General features: G+C 43.9%; 1 protein-coding gene across 1 annotated transcript in view; it reads left to right on the top strand.

Moving 5' to 3' along the window:
• Positions 1-20,699, top strand: part of SDK1 (sidekick cell adhesion molecule 1) — a 936,924-nt gene that overhangs the window by 369,821 nt on the left and 546,404 nt on the right. The window contains exons 5-6 of the mRNA XM_060260466.1: positions 12,948-13,081; positions 19,228-19,237. Coding sequence (XP_060116449.1) covers positions 12,948-13,081; positions 19,228-19,237 — 144 coding nt within the window. The remainder of the gene's footprint in view (positions 1-12,947; positions 13,082-19,227; positions 19,238-20,699) is intronic.

The raw sequence follows: 20,699 nt of genomic DNA, 5'->3' as shown, positions 1-20,699 counted from the left end.
GCTCAAATGGCCCTGGCAATACAGAAACAACAGCAAGTTGTGTTTTTATTTTTTAGACAATTGGCTTATTTGTATTCATCTCACAGGAACCCATGGTGCAGAGTGGTAAGCTGCAGTACTGCGGTCCAAGCTCTGCTCATGAGCTGAGTTCGATCCCAGCAGAAGCTGGGTTCAAGGTAGACTTCCATCCTTCCGAAGTCAGTGAAATGAGTGCCCAGCTTGCTGGGGGTAAAGTATAAATGGCTGGGGAAGGCAACGGCAAACCACCCCATAGCAAGTCTGCCCAAGAGAACAACGTGATGTGACATCATCCCGTGAGTTGGTAAGGTCTAGGTGCTTGCACAGGGGACTACCTTTATCTGTACATAGGAGGAGCACGTGTAGATATTGTCACAGTTGGTCAGAAGTTAATTTCCAAAGTTATTATATGCTGAATTGTGCAGCAGTGGCCTTCCAGGAGTCCTTGGCTCCATTCCCGTTTTTGCCAGGGCCGGTAACCCTGCCCAGCTTTTCCTCTTGGCATGGCTCCTGGTTTTGGATTGTGCTTGCAAAGAGTCAAGAATTCTGAGCCCCCGTGCTGGCTTCCCCCTGAAGGTTGCATTTCAGATATGAAAATGAGCCACAGTCCTGTTCTTGTTCCGCGCTGATGGATGAATGTCAAGCAAACCAGCATTGCTGCAAACATCTCTGCAGGTTGACAGTCCCAGTGGAAGATGGCTGTCATGAAAATTCAAGTTCCTAACGGATGAGTGCGCGTTTCGGTAAATTTAGAGCAGTCCCATTGTGGGTTCTGAAGGTGAAGAATGAAATCTGAAGGGGGCGATTCAAGCCAGAGTTAAACACTTTGAAGTCCCCCTGGTTTCGGTGGGAGATTAAAGTACACACTTTAAATCTCCCCCATCGAAATCAGTGGGACCTAAAAAATGCTTTTGCTTTTTATCTGGGTTGCGTCATACAGTTTCTGCAGATTGCCTAAGCAAAATGTGGGGCGGTGATGTCAGGCAATGCACGTTGAACTTCTGAAGAGGACAAACGTGTTTCAGTTTTAGAGACGCGTTGTGAAAGGGACTTAAGGAATTGTACTCCTGTTAAATTCCTGCTTCCCAACAGGAGGCTTGAGCCTCTTTGAAATGTGGGCTTTAATGGTAACAAATCTGCAGCTTATGTACGTCTGGGAGGGTGCTGTTGTTTTTGTGGGAATACATGGATTGCTTGGCTGTAGGTGTGGGGAGGGGGCACAAACACCACTTTACAGAGGCAGCAGGGCATCGTAAGAGGAAAGAGAGCAAAGTGTAATGGCTCCCTGGCAAGCAGCTGATTGATTGGAAGGGAAAGCAAGAGAGAGAGGGGGCAGGCAGATACCAGACAGCAGATCGAGCAATGCAGAGGGAGCCAGGAGCTCTCAGCAAGGAGAACCAGCAAAAGACATTTCTATTTCTTCCATCTCCCTCTTTTCTTCCTCCTCTCTCAAGAGTTCTGCCCAGCCCCTGAACCATCCCTGGCACAGTGCATGATGGAACTGATTGACTGTATTTGGTCTCTTGCTTTGCACTTTTTGGGGCCAGTGGGTGGGAGATGGGGAAGCAAGCAGTTCCCAGGAGGTCCCCGATTGGGGATCTCCGAGCTAGAGTGCTGGGCTGGGCTTGTGTAAGAAGATTGTACACTCTTAGGGAAGAAACTTTAGCTTGAAAGAAGAAGAGAGAGAAGAGATTGGATTTATACCCCGCTCTTCACTCAGAGTTTCAGACCGGCTTACAATCTCCTTTCCCTTCCTCTCCCCACAGCAGACATCCTGCAGGGGGGGGGGGCTGAGAGAGCTCTGACAGAAACTGCTCTTGAGAGAACACCTCTGAGAGAACTGGGTCTGGCCCAAGGTCACCCAGCAGCTGCATGTGGAGAAGTGGGAAATTAAACCCATTCACTGGGATTCATTATACACTGTAATTCACTGCCACAGGAGGTGGTGGCGGCTGCAAGCATGGACAGCTTCCAGAGGGGGTTAGATAAAAATATGGAGTACTGGAATTCACTGCCACAGGAGGTGGTGGCGGCTACAAGCATAGACAGCTTCAAGAGGGGGTTAGATAAAAATATGGAGCACTGGAATTCACTGCCACAGGAGGTGGTGGCGGCTACAAGCATAGACAGCTTCAAGAGGGGGTTAGATAAAAATATGGAGCACTGGAATTCACTGCCACAGGAGGTGGTGGTGGCTACAAGCATGGACAGCTTCCAGAGGGGGTTAGATAAAAATATGGAGCAGAGGTCCATCAGTGGCTATTAGCCACAGTGTGTGTGTGTGTGTATGTATATATATAAATAAATTTTTTGGCCACTGTGTGACACAGAGTGTTGGACTGGACAGGCCATTGGCCTGATCCAACATGGCTTCTCTTATGTTCTAAACCCAGTTATCCCAGATCAGAGTCCGCACTTTTAACCACTACACCAAACTGGCTTAAGCACAATTAATAATGATATAAGGATGACTTTTAAAGTCCACATCAGACAGACTTTGCCAAGGAAGGGACAGTTGTGTTGGGCATCTTTCAGTAATTGGTCGCTGTTGTTTTATAATCTCTGCATTTCATAATAAAATCAGCTCATAGCAGGTCATATAAGCGCTTACGTAGAGGGATCAAGTCCAGCTAGATGTGATCTCAACAGAGATTTTCTTCCTTTGGCATTAGTAGCACACAAAGTCCAGACTGGTGTTTGTATCAGCTGGGTGGTAGCAACATTGGGAAAGGGCCTTTATCTTTGTCTGTGAAATAAAAAAAAAACACTCCTGTACTTTGGCTGTCTGAACAGATGGCTCTTCTCTAAGCAGAGGCTAAATCGGGTTATTCGGTGGTTTTGAGTTCATTCTGCTGTGATATAATAATCCAAACAATATCTGTTCAGTGTACAGTCTATCTGTACACTGTCTGTACAATATCTGTTTAGTGTACTGTCTACAGTGTATAATAATCCAACAATACCTGTTCAGTATACACTTTAGTTCAGGGGTGTCAAACAGTCTGGTTCAGGGGTATCAAACACAGGAGCTACAGAGCAAAGTCTCTGTTTTCTCCATTGGCTGAGGCTTCTCCCTTGGGAAGGAAGGGAGGGAGACAGAGCTTGCTTTGCCAGGCTCTCTCAATCGCACAGCAGATAAATTGAGCCAAGCTTCTCTTCTTTCTATTGGCTGAGGCTCCTCCCCCTCCTGGTTCTCTGGGAAAGGAAGGAAAGAACCAGAGCTTCTTTTGCCCAGTTCCCTGGATCCCATGGGAGAAATACAAAGAAAGCACCTTTAAGACCAATGAGCGCTAATGTTTTAAGTTTTTTTTAAAAAATATTTTAATTGTGTTTGTCTGTGTCTTTTATAAAGTTCATATCTCTGCCTAATCTTAAATAGGTACACACAGGTTTTTTTTTTTGCACAGGAACACAGCTCCAGCGGGCTTGGTGTCAGGGGGTGTGGCCTAATATGCAAAGGGATTTTGGGGCTTTTTTTAGTAGAATTGCAATACGAAACAATGGCGACATCAGGGGATGTGGCCTAATATGCAAATGAGTTCCTGCTGAGCTTTTTCTACAAAAAAAAGCTCTGCTTAGCCCCATCCTAGTGGAATGCCCTCTCAAATAAGACCCGGGCCCTGTGGGGACTTCTCTCCCCCCCCCCCCTGGTGCTGTAAGGTTGAGCTTTTCTGTCCACCCTTTCTCAGTTGCATTTATTTTTGGGACAATGTTGGATCTACCTCAGATATATATAGATTTTTTGCTTTTTATACTTTGCATTTTATACTGTTTTACTGTATTTACTACCCTTGTTTTTATATTACCATGAACTGCTCTGTGCACAGGTTGGCGATTGCTTTTTTGAAAATGCACCCCACCCCCCCATATCCCACGCTTACCATTAGAATTGCTCGTGCCAGGAGTATTCAGAAATTGCTACGGATGCCCCCATGAATCCGATGAACTGAGCTGTGGAGCACAAATGCTTCTCCTCGAACAAACGTTGCTGGCCTTTAAGGTGCAATTAGACTCCTGTTTTATATTTTAGAGGTGTCCTTTTCTATTTCCTTTTTTTGCTTTGCTTCCCCCCCCTGCTGCCTGTAAGTGAAAGCCTGAATGTAAAACTGCGCAGCGGAATTCATTATTGCATTGGACCGATGGTGTTGGTATTTCAATAATCTATGTGAGGCCAGGTGTACCATCTGTCAGGAAACAAATATTACTCCCGGAGCCATGGCTATTGTTGTCTGTGCCCCCTGTTCTTATCCTTCCATTTGAGTCCAAAGGTTTTGTTTTCAAAGGACCCTCTGAGATTTTATTTCACCCATAACTTTGCAATGCTGACAGGTCAAGGTGGCGACACGTCCATTGGCATGTTGTTATTCTGCCAGATACGTTTCTGTCTCCAAATATCATGCTCTGTCTCGCTGCTGCTCTCCCTGTGTGCCAAGGGTAAATTATTGACAGATTAAAACAAATCTGTCACATTTGTTTACCTCAAGCAGCATAAAGCTTAAATATTCTGGAACTGGGATTTTGGTTAGAGAACTGGGACACTAAAAGTAGCAACAAACAAATGAAAAGCTGAAAATGGAAGCTGTTCTTTTGTCAAGGGTTATTTGTCACAAAGCAAGGATGGAGGGAAAATGAATAAATAAATACTTCCCCCCTCAAAAAAAACACAACACTACAATCCAGAGAACTGATTTAGATCTGTAATTCAACAGCACCTTTGATTGGGTTTCATTGATCATCTCCCCCCCCCCCCCCAATGTACACAAAAAACCAAAACAACCGTACCATGATCTAGTTATGGAAGGAAACTGATATTCTAATGAAAGAACATAAGAGAAGCCATGTTGGATCAGGCCAATGGCCCATCCAGTCCAACTCTCTGTATTACACAGTGGCTAAAAAAACCAACACTCTGTGTCACATAAGAACATAAGAGAAGCCATGTTGGATCAGGCCAATGGCTCATCCAGTCCAACACTCTGTGTCACATAAGAACATAAGAGAAGCCATGTTGGATCAGGCCAATGGCCCATCCAGTCCAACACTCTGTGTCACATAAGAACATAAGAGAAGCCATGTTGGATCAGGCCAATGGCCCATCCAGTCCAACACTCTGTGTCACATAAGAACATAAGAGAAGCCATGTTGGATCAGGCCAATGGCCCATCCAGTCCAACACTCTGTGTCACACAAGAACATAAGAGAAGCCATGTTGGATCAGGCCAGTGGCCTATCCAGTCCAGCACTCTGTATCACACAAGAACATAAGAGAAGCCATGTTGGAGCAGGCCAATGACCCATCCAGTCCAACTCTCTGTGTTACACAGTGGCTAAAAAGACCAAGTGCCATGGACCATTGAGTGTCTGTGCTGGGGTGTTACATCACTCTAAGTGTATACAGGTGTTAGCTCCTTGAATGGGATGCTTCTCTTTGTCTTAACCTGGGAGCTGCCTTTCGACCCCCTTCTCTCTCCCTTTGTTCTCTCCCTTGTTTTTCATGGCCTTCCATGGAGACACGTCTCTGCAGGTCTCTCCTGTAGAAACAATGCCCTCATCCTCCCACACGCTTGATACCAGACAAGCTGGCCAGGGGAGGGATGGTGGCTCAGTGGTAGAGCATCTGCTTGGGAAGCAGAAGGTCCCAGGTTCAATCTCTGGCATCTCCAAAAAAGGGTCCAGGCAAATAGGTGTGAAAAACCTCAGCTTGAGACCCTGGAGAGCCGCTGCCAGTCTGAGTAGACAATACTGACTTTGATGGACCAAGGGTCTGATTCAGTATAAGGCAGCTTCATATGTCCACATGTCCATATAATAGGGAATGTACTCTTTAGATTAGGCTTCTCTTTCTCTCTCTCCCTCCGACTACAACCTGAATAGGAACTGAATTTACTTGAATAAGTGTAAATTTGCCTTTTTTGCAATATACTTCTTGGGAGATGTATTTACTGCACTTATCGCGCTTCTGTGACTGGTCAAAACTCTGCTATATTAACCAAATATCCCAGTACTCCTGCTGTTATCTCCAGGCAACAGAGATCTGTTCAGCTTCTATTTCAGACTGATCTCACTTCATTTGGATTGCATTTTTTTTTGTATTGCCTTTCAAAGCTTTGCCACAGGGTTCTGCCAGAGTTCATCTGCCAGAGTTTTTAAATTTTAATTGTATTAATGTTTTATAGATTTTATTGATTTACTGTTTTAAACGAATGTTGTGAGCTGCCCTGAGTCCGCTTGCGGAGAGGGCGGGATAGAAGTGTAATGTAAATGAGTAAATAAATAAATCTAGTAGCCACACGGGTTCTTCAGGTGAGATGGTTTTCCGATCCATTCATATCCGTTGCCAAAGGAAATGTTAAGGGTTCTGTGGTACAGAAGGGCCTCTCTTATGTTCACTAGATTAACTCATGGCTTATGTATTGTTCTTCTTGCATTGAGGGCTTCTGGTGTCTTGGCTCCACTGATGGACCTCCTGATGGCACCTGGTTTTGGCCACTGTGTGACAGTGTTGGACTGGATGGGCCATTGGCCTGATCCAGCATGGCTTCTCTTATGTTCTTATGTTCTGATGGATTTCTGCAGGGCTTTTTTCGAGCAGGAATGCAATCCCGGCTGGCTTGGTGTCAGGGGATGTGGCCCAATATGCAAATGAGTTCCTGCTGGGCTTTTTTCTACAACCCCCCCCTGTATAAAACAATGGTGATGTTGGGGTGTGTGGCCTAATATGCAAATGGGTTCCTGCTGGGCTTTTTCTACCAAAAAAAGCTCTGGATTTCTGCATCCCACCCCCTTCCATTAGCTTTCTCCGTATCAGACACTTCTCTTACAGCGATGGTGTCTGTGGTAGCTGGAGGTATTCGGGCAGGTGAGATACTTGTTGTGCTCCTCAACACAGGATTGTAGTTCCAAAAAAAAGGGGGGAGAATTCAAGGGGGTGATGGAACTGGTTCATACTGCAAAAGCTCTGGTATGTTCTGCAGTTCTGAGATCAGTGACTGCACAAAACGGCTCATGAAAAACAGTGCAGTGATGATGTGTGTGTGTGAGTGAAATAAACATTTTTCCTACTCTAAAAGAGAACAGAGAGATGTTTCATGCCTGGGGTTCTGGATTGGGGTGGATGCACACTGCTAAAACTTTTATTTTTCACAACATATTATCGCTTTCTCTTTAAATTGCCATGGCAAGCTAGTCTGTCTGTTCATGAGCCTCTATGCCTTAAAAAAAACAACCACCTAATTCCTTCATTTTTCTTTCTTCTCTGTGCGCTTTGTGTATCTTTGAGTTTACTCTAATGAGAGGTTATCTAAGGTTTCCCTTTTTTCTGTTTCTTCAATATGGTAAAACACTGTCCATTCTCAAACCTACAAAACCCCTCTCAGAATAAGGAGATGTATTTAGACTTGCAATTTAATGTTTCAGTTTTGCATGCACAACACACCTGAAGCTTGCTTCCATATCAAATTAAGTAATTTCCATACACCATCGTTTTTTCATACTCCTATATATGTCCAATATCCTGATTAAAAACAAGGTGGAATCGGCCTTTTTCTCTCTGTGCTTCAACTTTTACGTCCATTTTGACCTGATTTAGAACTGCTGTCTTTTCCTGGAGGGCCAGGAGAAGGTGAAATGGTGCTACCTCTCTGGAATACATTGAAATCAAAAATTTCACCATAAAGCAGAAAAACCTTTGAAGTGCCAAGTTCGATTTTGTTCTCGTGTCTTCTATATATAACACAACCCCATAAAATTAAAGCTAATAAGAGTTACTCTTGCTCTAATGTAACTGATGCAACTTATCCAAAAAAAACCCGGTTCTAGTCAGTTATCAGCTTAATTTCATAGATATCCATTTTTCTTCATCCACCAAACCTCCATTTCTCTATAAGAGTTCTTTTTTCCCCCCTAGCTCTAGCTTGCAAACATGGAAGTCAATCTCAAACTCTGCCCTCCCCCGTTGCCACAATCTCTGACTCTTCGACATGGAAACGCACTCATGCTGCTGACTGCAATGGTAACTGCTGGAAATTTGCTGTCCTCATAGACCGGCATGTATTTTTGTAACTGAGTCCCACCTGCTAGAGACTTTATCTCATCACATAGAGACACCACACCACCTGGGACCGGCCTTCAGCAAGCAGTTCAGCATGCGAGTGGGTTCATAGCCACTGTAATTTCAGCAAGGCATATTTTTAGATGTCGCAGCAAAGAGCCGGGGAGTTGGTTACTTACAGCTTAAACTCTGAGGAACTGGCAACAATTGAAATCAGCATCCTCCTCCCAGAAGACCCCCCCAAAAAAAGTTACAAATCTTGTCTCAGCATTCTACGTTTTAAGAACATAAGAGAAGCCATGTCGGATCAGGCCAATGACCCATCCAGTCTAACACTCGGTGTCACACAGTGGTCAAAAATCCCCAGGTGCCATCAGGAAGTCCATCAGTGGGGCCAGGACACTAGAAGCTCTCCCACTGTTGCCCTTCCCAGCACCAAGAATACAGAGCATCACTGCACCGGACAGAGAGTTTCATCAATACGCTGTGACTAATAGCCACTGATGGACCTCTGCTCCATATGTTTATCCAATCCCCTCTTGAAACTGGCAATGCTTGTAGCCGCCACCACCTCCTGTGGCAGTGAATTCCACGTGTTAATCACCCTTTGAGTGAAGAAGTACTTCCTTTTATCCATTCTAGCCTGACTGCTCAGCTATTTCATGGAGTGCCCACAAGTTCTTGTATTGTGAGAAAGGGAGAAAGTACTTCTTTCTCTGCCTTCTCTATCCCATGCATAATCTTGTAAACCTCAATCATGTCACCCCTCAGTTGATATTTCTCCAAGCGAAAGAGTTTTGAGTATTTTGGAGGGCAGTATAGAAACCTTCCGATATGGTCTCTGGATTCATTCAGTCGCCACTGAGTGCCAATAACTGAACAAACAGGGCACACTGTCTGTCAACAAGTGTAAATGAACAGCACGAGAGATTGGACTCTGGTGTTTACCGAGTCCTTTGAGACGATGAAGTCGCTGACTTTTAGGGCAGTGCAATTTATAGCTGAGAATTAGAAGGAACTTTGCCCTGTCGTCCCTCTGTGGCTTCCCATTTGAGCATGTTAATTAGCCGTTTGCACCAGTTCCGCCTGTACGTATCAGAGACAAATTAACGCAGATCATACAGATAACTGTTTACCCTCTGAGAGTCTGCTGCCGATATCTGTTAGTTTTTGTTTAAGCGGCTTGTTAGTTGCGTCTCTGTGCTTTATGTACAAAGGAGCTTAAAACAAAGACAGGGAAATGATTTTTGAAACACAATTAAACATCAATAAGCATTTGATTTTTAGTGCCCCTCCCCCCCCAAATTATTGGCCTTTGAATATTGAGCATTTGCTGAGATAACTGTCTTCAATTTACATGAGCGAAGTATCTTGTAGTATCACTAAGAGTTCTTTTTCCGGGTGGGTAGCCGTGTTGGTCCGAAGCAATATAACAAAGTTAGAGTCCAGTGGCATCGTTAAGATCAACCAACAAAGTAGGGTTGCCAATCCCCAGGTGGGGGCAGGGGATCTCCCAGTTTGAAGGACCTCCCCCCGCTTCAGGGTCATCAGAAAGTGGGGGGGGGGGAAATGTCTGCTGGGCATGCCACTATTCCCTATGGAAACCAATTCCCATAGGGTATAATGGGAAATTGATCCACGAGTATCTGGGGCTCTGGGGGGTGGCTGTGTTTTGAGATAGAGGCACCACATTTTCAGTATAGAATCCAGTGCCTCTCCCCAAAATACCCTCCATGTTTCAATTCTATGAGCCCCCAAAGAAGCCCCTATCCTTGATTATTTCCAACAGAAGGAAGGCATTTAAAAAGTGTGCAGTCCCTTTAAATGTGATGGCCAGAACTGCCTTTGGAGCTCAGTTGTGCTTGTCACAACCTTGCTCCTGGCTCCACCCCGAAAGTCCCCAAATATTTCTTGAATTAGACTTGGTAACCCTACGACAAAGTTTTAAATAGACTCATACGACAGTTTTGCACATAATTGACAATTGGGTTCATTGAATATTGTAAGATCAGACAATGTAAGACTGGTGTTTAGTGAAACATTCACGATTATTTCTATATCTGGTCCATCTGGAGGTCGGCAACCCTAATATGCATGCTTTTCAATTCCCAGCTGTGGCTCAGTAGTAGAGTGTCTGTTTGTTATGCACAAGCTCCCAGGTTCAGTTCCCGGGATTTCCAGTGAAAAAGGATGAGGTAGTTGGGGATGTGAAAAACTTCTGACTGAAACCCTGGAGAGCAGCTGCCGGTCTGAGTAGGCAATACTGACTTTGATGCAGAGTTGGATTAACAATTAGGCCAAGTAGGCACTATGGCCTATGGACCCCCTCACCTTTAGGGGTCCTGGGCTGGCTTCCCCCTTCCCCCGTTTCCCCCCTGCTTGCAGCCCTCTCAGCCTGCACATGCAGCCAGCAACTGAGTTGCACTTTGCCCGACTTGTCTGGTACAACTGCTGCTGGCGTTGTCGCCAAGTTTGCCTCTCTCTGCCTCTCCCCCCACAGCTTTTGAGAAGGGGCCTGCAGGCTGCAGCAGGGGCCGTGGGTGGCATGATGGGTGCTTTGACTCTGAGATAATTTGTGAGGAGCCCCCCAAGATTTCGACTGCCTAGGGGCCTCCACAGGGTTTAATCTGGCATTGCCTTGATGGACCAATGGGCTGATTCAGAAAAAGGCAGCTTTTTATGTGTTCAGTGTTCAGTTCAGTTTATTACTATTACAGTCATTGACCGGATCATTTTAGTCACTTAAAACAGTCTTAAAAGCACCTTAGAAAAGTCCCACCAAGAATCTGCATGTTAGCATTTGATAATTTAAGGATTATGATCGTAAAGGAGAATAAATAAGATTAGCAGGGCTTTTTTGCAGGAGGAACTCCTTTGCATATTAGACCACACAGCCCTGATGTAGCCAATCCTCCAAGAGCTTACAGGGCTCTTAGTGCAGGGCCTACTGTAAGCTCTAGGAGTTCCTGCTACAAAAAAAGCCATGAAGATTACCATGTAATCCTTTAAACCAGAGCTTTTTTAAAAAAAATTGCAGTAGGAACTCCTTTGCATATTAGGCCACACACCCCTGATGTAACCAATCCTTCTGCAGCTTACAATAGCCTTGTACTAAGCCCCATAAGCTCTTGAAGGATTGGCTACATCAGGGGTGTGTGGCCTAATATGCAAAAGAGTTCTTGCTACAAAAAAAGCCCTGCTTTGAATCTTTTAAAAGTCATTTATAAAAATTTGTTAAAAGATTACAGTTTGGCCTATTTGCCTCACTTTCTATAAATCTGGACTGGGCATTGCAAGCCGTTGCTGATTGGATCAAGCTGAGCGGGTTGAAATTGAATCCAGCGAAGACAGAGGTCCTTTGCCTAGGCCGCAGTGGCCCGGAAGGGGGGATTCTCCTTCCAGCTTTTGACAGGACGCCACTGGTACCAGTGCGTGAAGTCAGGAGCTTGGGAGTGCTACTGGAGTCCTCCTTGACAATGGAGGCCCAGATAACGGCCACTGCCAAATCCGCCTTTTTTCATCTTAGACGGGCGAGGCAGTTGGCCCCCTTCTTGGAGCGAGGCGACCTGGCAACAGTGATCCATGCGACGGTCACCTCGAGATTGGACTACTGTAATGCCCTCTACATGGGGCTGCCCCCGTACCGAACGTGGAAACTGCAGCTAGTGCAGAACGCAGCAGCCGGGCTACTAGTGGGACTACCTCGGTGGGAACACATGCGGCCTAGGCTGCGGGAACTGCACTGGCTGCCAATTGTATACCGGGTTCGTTACAAGGTGCTGGTTATCACCTATAAAGCCCTATATGGCCGAGGACCTGCCTACCTCAGGGACCGCCTCTCTCCATATGTTCCCCAGAGAGCACTGCGTTCCAGTTCACAAAATCTTTTGGAAATCCCTGGGCCTAAGGAGGCCAAACTTAAAACAACTAGGGAGCTGGCCTTCTCTATAAAAGCCCCCCAATGGTGGAATCAGCTGCCGGAGGAGGTGCGGGCCCTGCGGGACCTCAACCAGTTCCGCAGGGCCTGCAAAACTGCCCTCTTCCAAGAAGCCTTTAAGACGTAACCAGAATGAATATTACGCTGCCTGGATAAATAGAGACTGTAGCACCACTGTATTGTTTTAACTTTTAAAAATTAATTTATATTTGTATTTATATTGTTGATTGATTTTATCTGTTATTGTGATATCATGATATCGTATCATGTTCTGTAAGCCGCCCAGAGCCTGCCTTGGCGGGGAGGGCGGGGTATAAATAAAAACTTCTTCTTCTTCTTCTTCTTCTTCTTCTTCTTCTTCTTCTTCTTCTTCTTCTTCTTCTTCTTCTTCTTCTTCTTCTTCTTCTTCTTCTTCTTCTTCTTCTTCTTCTTCTTCTTATTATTATTATTATTATTATTATTATTATTATCATTATTATTTCTGCGTTCCTTATAAACCTGAGAACAGAACCTAGCCCCCTGTCTTGATATGTTCAATCCTGAATGGCAAGTAGCTTTTGAAACCAAGGGGGAATGGATTTCAAACCCAGTTTGTAACACGGCCTGGGGATTGGCTGCTTTAATTATGATCTTTCGACCATCCAGAGATTGTGCACAGATTCCTGGGCATGCCTAAAAAAGCGCTCTGCATTCAAATCTCTGTGTGTGGGTTTGGCCACCATTGAACATCCTGGAAGATTTTTTTTTTAATGTCAAGTAGAGCAACTTCAAAGATTTCCGCGCTTAAGAGCCTACATCGTGGGTTGTGTTTGAAGTTTAATGTCTGTCATTTTGGCAGGGACGACCTCTAAAAACCTACACAGCCTCGCCCCGCTGGCTGTGAAGATGTTGTAACGCTGCTTTTCATCTTCATTGAAATGTCTCCTTTTCCCTCCCCAACAGAGCGATCACTGTAGAGAATCAGTTGGTCATCCTTGCAACAACGGCGGCGGACGCAGGGGCCTACTATGTCCAGGCGGTCAATGAAAGAAATGGAGAGAACAAGACAAGCCCATTTATTTTCCTGAGCGTGACAAGTGAGTACTGAAATTTCAGCTGCTAGATCCTGAAATGAGGTTTGCATGCACAGGACCATAGAAGGATATTCTCCCTTCCTCAGCACCCACAAACAGAGTGTGATCTTAGGTGTGTTCTTGAGTGATACTTCCTGTCTCTTGAAATCAAAATTCTAAGAATGAGTCCTGGGCTCTTTGTCTGTGGGTTGAAAGGTTGTTGTGATTAGCATCTGGTCAAAGAAGACCTCTTAATGACTCAGAAGGAGGCTGTCATGAATTACCATAGGATGAATGCATTTGAATTGCATTGTTCCTTGAAGGATGATACAAACCAGGGGGCCCTCAATGCGATGCCCATGGGCATGTGCCAATGCCTTTCCTGGCACACGGCAAGTATATGAGTGGGCTCGGGTGGAGCAGTTGCCCAGCAGGCCTTCTCATTGGTCCTGGAGGACTGATTGGCTGGGCGAATAAGAAATTTTATCAGCGACTGTTACCATATTCTTTGTTTCTCATGCCTCATTCCCAATGGGGTATTTTTTTCAAATTACCCCTCTTCTCCCCTGTACTTGGGTGTACTCTTTTTTGTGTGTGTGTGGCGCTGTGTCCTACAGCAATTGTTTTGTGGTTGTGTGGATGCTGCTTCTAAGCTGTGGAGTCTTGTGAGCAAAAATTCCACATTGTGAGCTATTGACATTAAAATTGTGAGCTAATGCATAACTTGCCATTTTTCCTGAGCTACGAGAAAAACGTGTGAGCCAGAGGCTAAAAAAACTGTGAGCTAACTAACTCAGCTCTGAGGGAACACTGGTGCTCACCACCCTGTGTCAGAATTCTCAAGGTGCCAACCGGCTCAAAAAGCTTGGGGACCCATCATATAAGCCATTCTGACCCACAGACTGTTGAGCCCCCTCTTTTTGCTACAGTTTCCACTGCTTTGATAAAGTAGTGTAGTGTCTGCCATGTTATGAATCTGAGCCTGCTTCGGTGGGGGTGGGTGGGATACAAATAAAATAAAACGAAATAAATATGTAAGAAAGGCTGTTTCCTTTTTGCAGTGATCCCCTCCTGCCCACTTTTTCTCATCTATTTTCAGGGGACTAAGTCTATGATTTAGCGCAGCAGCAGGAGCTGCGGAAAACCGCTATTCAGAAAAGCAGGGAAATAATCTCCCCGAACATATGTGGCTAATTCTGTTGCACTTTTCTCAATCATAGCCATAAATACGGTCATTATCCCAATGGCCTCAGTCCTATATAAACATTCACATAGGCAAAAGTTTTGGTTAAATGTGACTGATCTTTAAATAAATACATACTTCCTCCTCCTTTGCTCTAATAGCCCTGATGGCCACCAGTGGAGACTGGATATTGAGCAGGGGGTTCTAAATTGTTAAGAATATTTTGTTGTTTGGAAAATCACTTCTCGCATGTGGTTTTCTTCTTGGGAGCTTAACTTGTTTGAAAGTGCGGTGGAGTTGCCATCTGGTCATAATGGCTCGATGACCATGTTATTTCTCCCTCCAGCTTCTTCCACTGGCATTCATCACAGTGTACCTGAGGTGCATTGAGTTGTGCCTTCTTAAACATAATCTTCACTGTCTGCATGAATATTCCATGCTTGTACTGTGCTGTTCTCTGGATTATGGGAGTGAGTGTGATTGGTTCATACTAGCTTTTCAGTCTGAAATTGCTACTGCAGAGCACCTGGCATTTCATAATCTTCTGAACTATTCCTGTCCTGTTTCAGATCACTATTTTTGTCCTGTTTCGGATTTGTGGCAATTTGTGAAATTTAAAATGCAATTGCAGCTTGTGGCTCTCCCATATGGATAACTGAAGAACTATGGATGTGTCCAAGAGTCACTATCCCTTTATATTTTCATCTCTCCTCCTCATTCTTCATTAATTACTTCCTTCTTTTCTACAGTTACCTGGTTCTCTTGGGGATTCAGGAATCAGTTGTAATTTACTGGCTATTTCCACTGACGCCACTCCCCCCTCCTCCCAGTTCTTCACATTAACACTAAACAACAAAGCAATAAATAGGTATGAGCAGTGACATTTGATGGCTACAAAATGAAAAGTATCATTTGGTCAAGGAAATAGGAGCTGATAATTCACCATTACATCTTGAATGCCTTCCCAAAGGTAGGGTTGCCAAGTTCCTTGGGGGATGTCATGCAGCAGTCACTCTAGGCGTTTCCAGGAAAACACTATGGTTTTCCTGGACACTCTAGCCATTTGGGAGGGAAAAACTCTATGGTACCTATTGTACCATAGAGTTTTCCCTCCCAAATGACTAGAGCGTCCAGGAAAACCATAGACTTTTCCCGGAAATGCCTAGAGTGGCTGCTGCACAACATCAGTGGCATGATGACATCACTTCTGGGTGCCGGTAACGTCGGGAGAGGAGATTCCCCGCCCGGACCAGGGGCTTGGCAGCCCTACCCAAGGGAGCCAACCAGTCAGGAATAAATAGGAAGTAAGTAATTAGCCTGAAAACAAAAGCAAGTTGGAGGTGAAAGCAAGATCAGTGCTGAAAAGCGGCTTTCTTCCAAAAGGACTTATAGTAAGTTCTTGCCCATGAGAAGCTGCATGAAACCCCTTTTCCTGGTACCCCTGTGCACTCTTCAAGCAACAGGAGAGTGGAACTACCCTATGTCAAAGGTGTTGGAAACAGACTCTGCGGCAGTTCAGTGTATTAAGCCCAAAGATCTTTAGATCCTTTTCACCCTACGATGCTCTTTTTAATCTGTAGCTGCATGAGGCATAAACTGAAGAGACATGTCCATAGGAGTTTATACAAACCAAGGTTCAGATAATGGGCAACCTGCTGAATTGAGAGCTATATGCTCTAAATTAGAACATATGGAGCTGCAAGCGGTCGGGACTTTTTGTTTTTCCCCCGTACTGCAAATCAAAATAGGCATTCAATACCAGCTTCTTTATGCTAGGCATGTCACAGAGAGTAAAGGAGACCTGGCTTCCAGAATAAATGAGTTAGTACCGTTTTCGAAGTTGTTGTTACATAATATTTAATGAACCATTGGATACTTGTTGGACATAATGTTCTGTCTTCTGTCTGACTCCTGCAAGTGGAAGACACAGGTTGTCCAATTTAGAGGAAGGTGCTGCTTTAATTTCAATAAGATGAGTCCCAAGGAGAGAAGGAACAGCAATGGAAACGCCGTTCTGATATTGTATATTAGGAAGTACTTAAGTTTTCTGTGCATGTTTGACTGATATTTTAATGCCCTTGGCTTCTTTTCCATTTCTGGGGAAATGTTTTAAAATTATGCACATAGTGCCATCAAGGTACTTCCAATTTATTGCTACCCTATGAATTAATGACCTCCAAAACATACTCTCATTAAAAGCATTGCTTAGTTCTTACAAACTCAGTCTTTGACTGAGTCAATTCATCTCATGTTGGGTCTTCCCCCTTTTTCTGCGGCCTTCAGCTTTTCCTAACATTATTGTCTTTTCCAGTGACTCTTATCTTCTCATACTGTAGCCAGAGTATGATGGCTTCAGTTTAGTCATTTTTGCTTCTAGGGAGAGTCTGATTTAATATAGAACGACATATTTAACTATTTGGTGGTCCACAGTATCAGAAAATTTCTCCTACAAAACCATATTTTGAAAGAATCTACTTTCTTCTGGTCTGCTTTCTTTATTGTCCAGTGTTCACACCTATACATACTAAGAAGGAATACTACGGCATGAATTTTCTTGATTTTTATCACCAGACACTGATCCTGACACCTAAGAATCTTATCTAGCTTCTTTATTGTTCTTCCTGGTCTCAATCACCTTCTGATTTCTTGGTTGCAGTCTTCCCTCTGGTTGACGATGGAGCCAAAGAATAGAAAATAATTAACAATTTCAGTTTCTTCACCATCAGTCTTAGAGATGTGTAATTTCTCGGTATGCTTTAAAATCTAAGGGTTCTTTAATCTTGCATACTTCTGAACATTTAAATTTCAGCAGATTTTTTTTAAATCAATCTATCTATCTTCATCATCATCATCATCATTATCTATCTATCTTCATCATCATCATCATCATTATCTATCTATCTTCATCATCATCATCATATCTATCTATCTATCTATCTATCTGTCTGTCTGTCTGTCTGTCTGTCTGTCTGTCTATCTTCATCATCATCATCATCATCATATCTATCTATCTATCTATCTATCTATCTATCTATCTATCTATCTATCATCTATCTATCTATCTATCTATCTATCTATCTATCTATCTATCTATCTATCTATCTATCTTTCTTCTTCTTCTTCTTCTTCTTCTTCTTCTTCATCATCATCATTATCTATCTATCTATCTATCTATCTATCTATCTATCTATCTATCTATCTATCTATCTATCTATCTATCTATCTATCATCATCATCTCTGCCTGCCTGTCGATCCATCTATTTTTCAGTGATAACACACATTTGTAGAGGATTTGAGCACTTGCATTGCACCAGTACCTCCTCTTTAAACAATGTGAGAGAATCCACTTCCTCTTTTCTGACACTAAATTGCTCAATGAGTGATCAGCGGATCAATGGGACTGGTTAAATATGCAGTTGCTTTGCTAAAGAAATGGGATCATGGCCCCATAAGAAATCCAGTGTTCTGAATGGGGAAAAACAAAACAAAACCAATGCAGGGAAAGTGAATTGGGATGTATTGTGTCCTGTCTATTCTGGAAGTCTGTGAGCATGAAGTAAAAGTAGAGATTTTGATTTTTTCCTCTTACCATTTTCTCCTGAAAAAAATTTATCTGTAGTCTGTCTGTATGTCCTCATACTGGGGGAAATATGTGCACCCTAACGCTAAATGTGCATTGTCACTGATTACATGTTTCACAAAAGCCAGTGGGGTAGCATTTTAGGTTATGCATTTTATTTAGGAAATGTATATGTTGCCTCTCTAGAGACCTGCTTAAGTTGCCGGTTTTGAGCTGCTTTGTTGGGTTTAGAGGCAGAACTGAGCCATTCTGTCTCACCTCTGGGATATCTGCCCTACCTCATTCTATCACTAGAACAAAGTAGGCCAACAAAGTTTTATTCAGAATGTAAGCTTTCATAGGCATGCATACTTTTTCAGACGAGGGGATCATCAGTGACAGACAAATGGAGATATACTTAGTTCTTCATTTGCTCCACGTTTTCTCCTTATCTACATGGACAACAGTGGGATTTCTAACATCCTGTACTCTTTAATAAATCAGGGGAGAGGTCTTCTAGCCATATGTTTCCAGGTACAGAGTGAATTGATCTATCCTGGGAGATAGGTGGACATAGACAGTTGCTGTTTCAAGTACTTCTGCATCAAACAAACACATTCAAAGGGGACAGAAAACTGAGCGGATGCTCCTCTACAATAGCTGCTCACAGCAAGTTTCCCTGTAGCCTGTTACCAATGCCTAGTGTTGCATAAGTGCTGTCTAAAAGCTTACAGTGGAAATTCCCAAGATGGCTATTCTGAAATGCTCACAAACAGCACTAGTCCCCTGTGTGAGCTCTGAGAGAATGCGTGCGACAGCTGATGCTAGTATTAGGGCTGCATTTGTGTTCTGAACGGGTCCGTATAATGAGAAGCCAAGGCTGGACTTCCCGCCTTGCTTTTGCCACGGGTTTTCTGGCTTTGACTTGTAAAACAGACTTTGCAATTACATTTCCCACAGCCTTGCTAACTGGCTTGAAAAAAAGTCTCAAATAAAAGCTGCTGCCTAACCTTTCTTTCCCTTTCTTTGGCAGCACAGGAAAAACAGCTATACTCCGAATTTAATGGCATTCATTTATAAAGCAAGCTTTAATGGTCTGTATTACATAACCACTAATGCACTCTCTAGCTCATTTTCTGATCTTAATTAACATTTGGGAGTAGTCAGTTTGCGGCCATGCGAATAAAATATTTTACAGTATGCTATAGGGTGAGAACGGCATGGCCGTTTAAAGAAAGCCTATGTGTTTGAAAGAGAACAAGAGAGGGTGGGATACTGGTAAAGCTCTGTTTGGTAATGATAGAAAAAACAAGGGTGGGGAAATTGAGATCTAAAGCAGGGATGTCAAACTCATTTATTATGAGGGCCAGATCTGACATAAATGAGACCTTGTCGGGCCGGGCATGTGTGTACCTGTTTAAGATTAGGTAGCACAGAGTGGTAAAGCTGCAGTGCTGCAGTCCTAAGCTCTGCTCACGACCTGAGTTCGATTCCAGCGGAAGCTGGTTCAGGTAGCCGACTCATGGTTGACTCAGCCTTCCATCCTTCCGAGGTTAGTAAAATGAGGACCCAGATTGCTGGGGGGAAAGTGTAGATGATTGGGGAAGGCAATGGCAAACCACCCCGTAAAAAGTCTGCCGTGAAAACGTTGTGAAAGCAACGTCATCCCAGAGTCGGAAGCGACTGGTGCTTGCACAGGGGACTACCTTTACCTTTTACCTTTAGTGGATATATAAACTCTATAAAGGACACAGACAAACACAATTAAAAGATTTCTATAAAAACGTAAAACATGCTCAAAATATTAGCACTCGCTGGTCTTAAAGGTGCTTTCTTTGTATTGCTCCCATGGGATCCAGGGAACTGGGCAAAGGAAGGAAGAGAAGCTTGGCTCAGTCGCTCTGCTGTGCAATTGAGAGAGTCTGGCAAAGCAAGCTGTGCCTCCCTCCCCCTTCTTCCCCAAGGGAGGAGCCTCAGCCAATGGAGAAAATAGAGGTTTTGCTCTGTAGCTCCTGTGCTATTGAACAAGCCTGGCAAAGCAAGCTGTGATGCAGAAGGAAGCAAGAGAGAGGGAGAGGAAGCAGATGACAGCCAGTTGCTCAGCGGCCTGATAGAAACCCTGCAGGGGCCTGATTTGGTTCCCGGGCCTCATGTTTGACACCCCTGATCTAAAGCATAGCCTTGCCAGGCAAGAGGTTAGAGTCTTGTTCTCAACTGCTTTTACGATACTTCCGTTCTCAAAGCAGCCGTAGGTTTCAGAGATGTTGGATATGAATAATTTGTTAATACATTTCTCAAGTAAACAAGGTAACAATGGGTGCTTGAGATTAGAAAGGTGTTTGTGGGGGAACAAATTGGATAAACTCAATAGATATGAACAAAAAATAACTGGATTGCAGCAGGAGACATTCTTAAAGATGTATGCAAAAGATGTGCAAAGGAGACTTCAAAAATAGTGCTTAATGAGTCTCAGCAAAGCCACTGGGAGCCAGGGTCACACATTTCTGGTAAACCTTGAGAGAAATTCTGGAAGAGGTAGTCATTTCAGTCTCCCCCCCCCCCCCAATGGTGAGAACCCCTTAGCAACCTCAAGACAAATCCATTCATTGTAAGGCAGTGTTCTGTGGGCAACTGACACACAAAGTTGTTTTAAAATGTCACACAAGTTTATATGGAGCAGAGTTGAAACAGATGTAGGCTTTAAAAACAACAACCAAGAAATCCAAACAGTTGGTCTAATCACTGAGATATGCGCCCAAACCAAGGCTTTTCTGGTAGAAAAAGCTCAGCAGGAACTCATTTGCATATTAGGCCACACCCTCTAACATCACCATTGTAGAATTTTTTGTAGAAATAACCCAGCAGAGACTCATTTGCACATTAGGCCACACCCCCTGAC

Source organism: Heteronotia binoei, chromosome 20, assembly GCF_032191835.1.
Source record: "Heteronotia binoei isolate CCM8104 ecotype False Entrance Well chromosome 20, APGP_CSIRO_Hbin_v1, whole genome shotgun sequence".
In the NCBI taxonomy this organism is placed as follows: Eukaryota; Metazoa; Chordata; class Lepidosauria; order Squamata; family Gekkonidae; genus Heteronotia; species Heteronotia binoei.
This window is presented reverse-complemented; position numbering and strand designations above follow the sequence as displayed.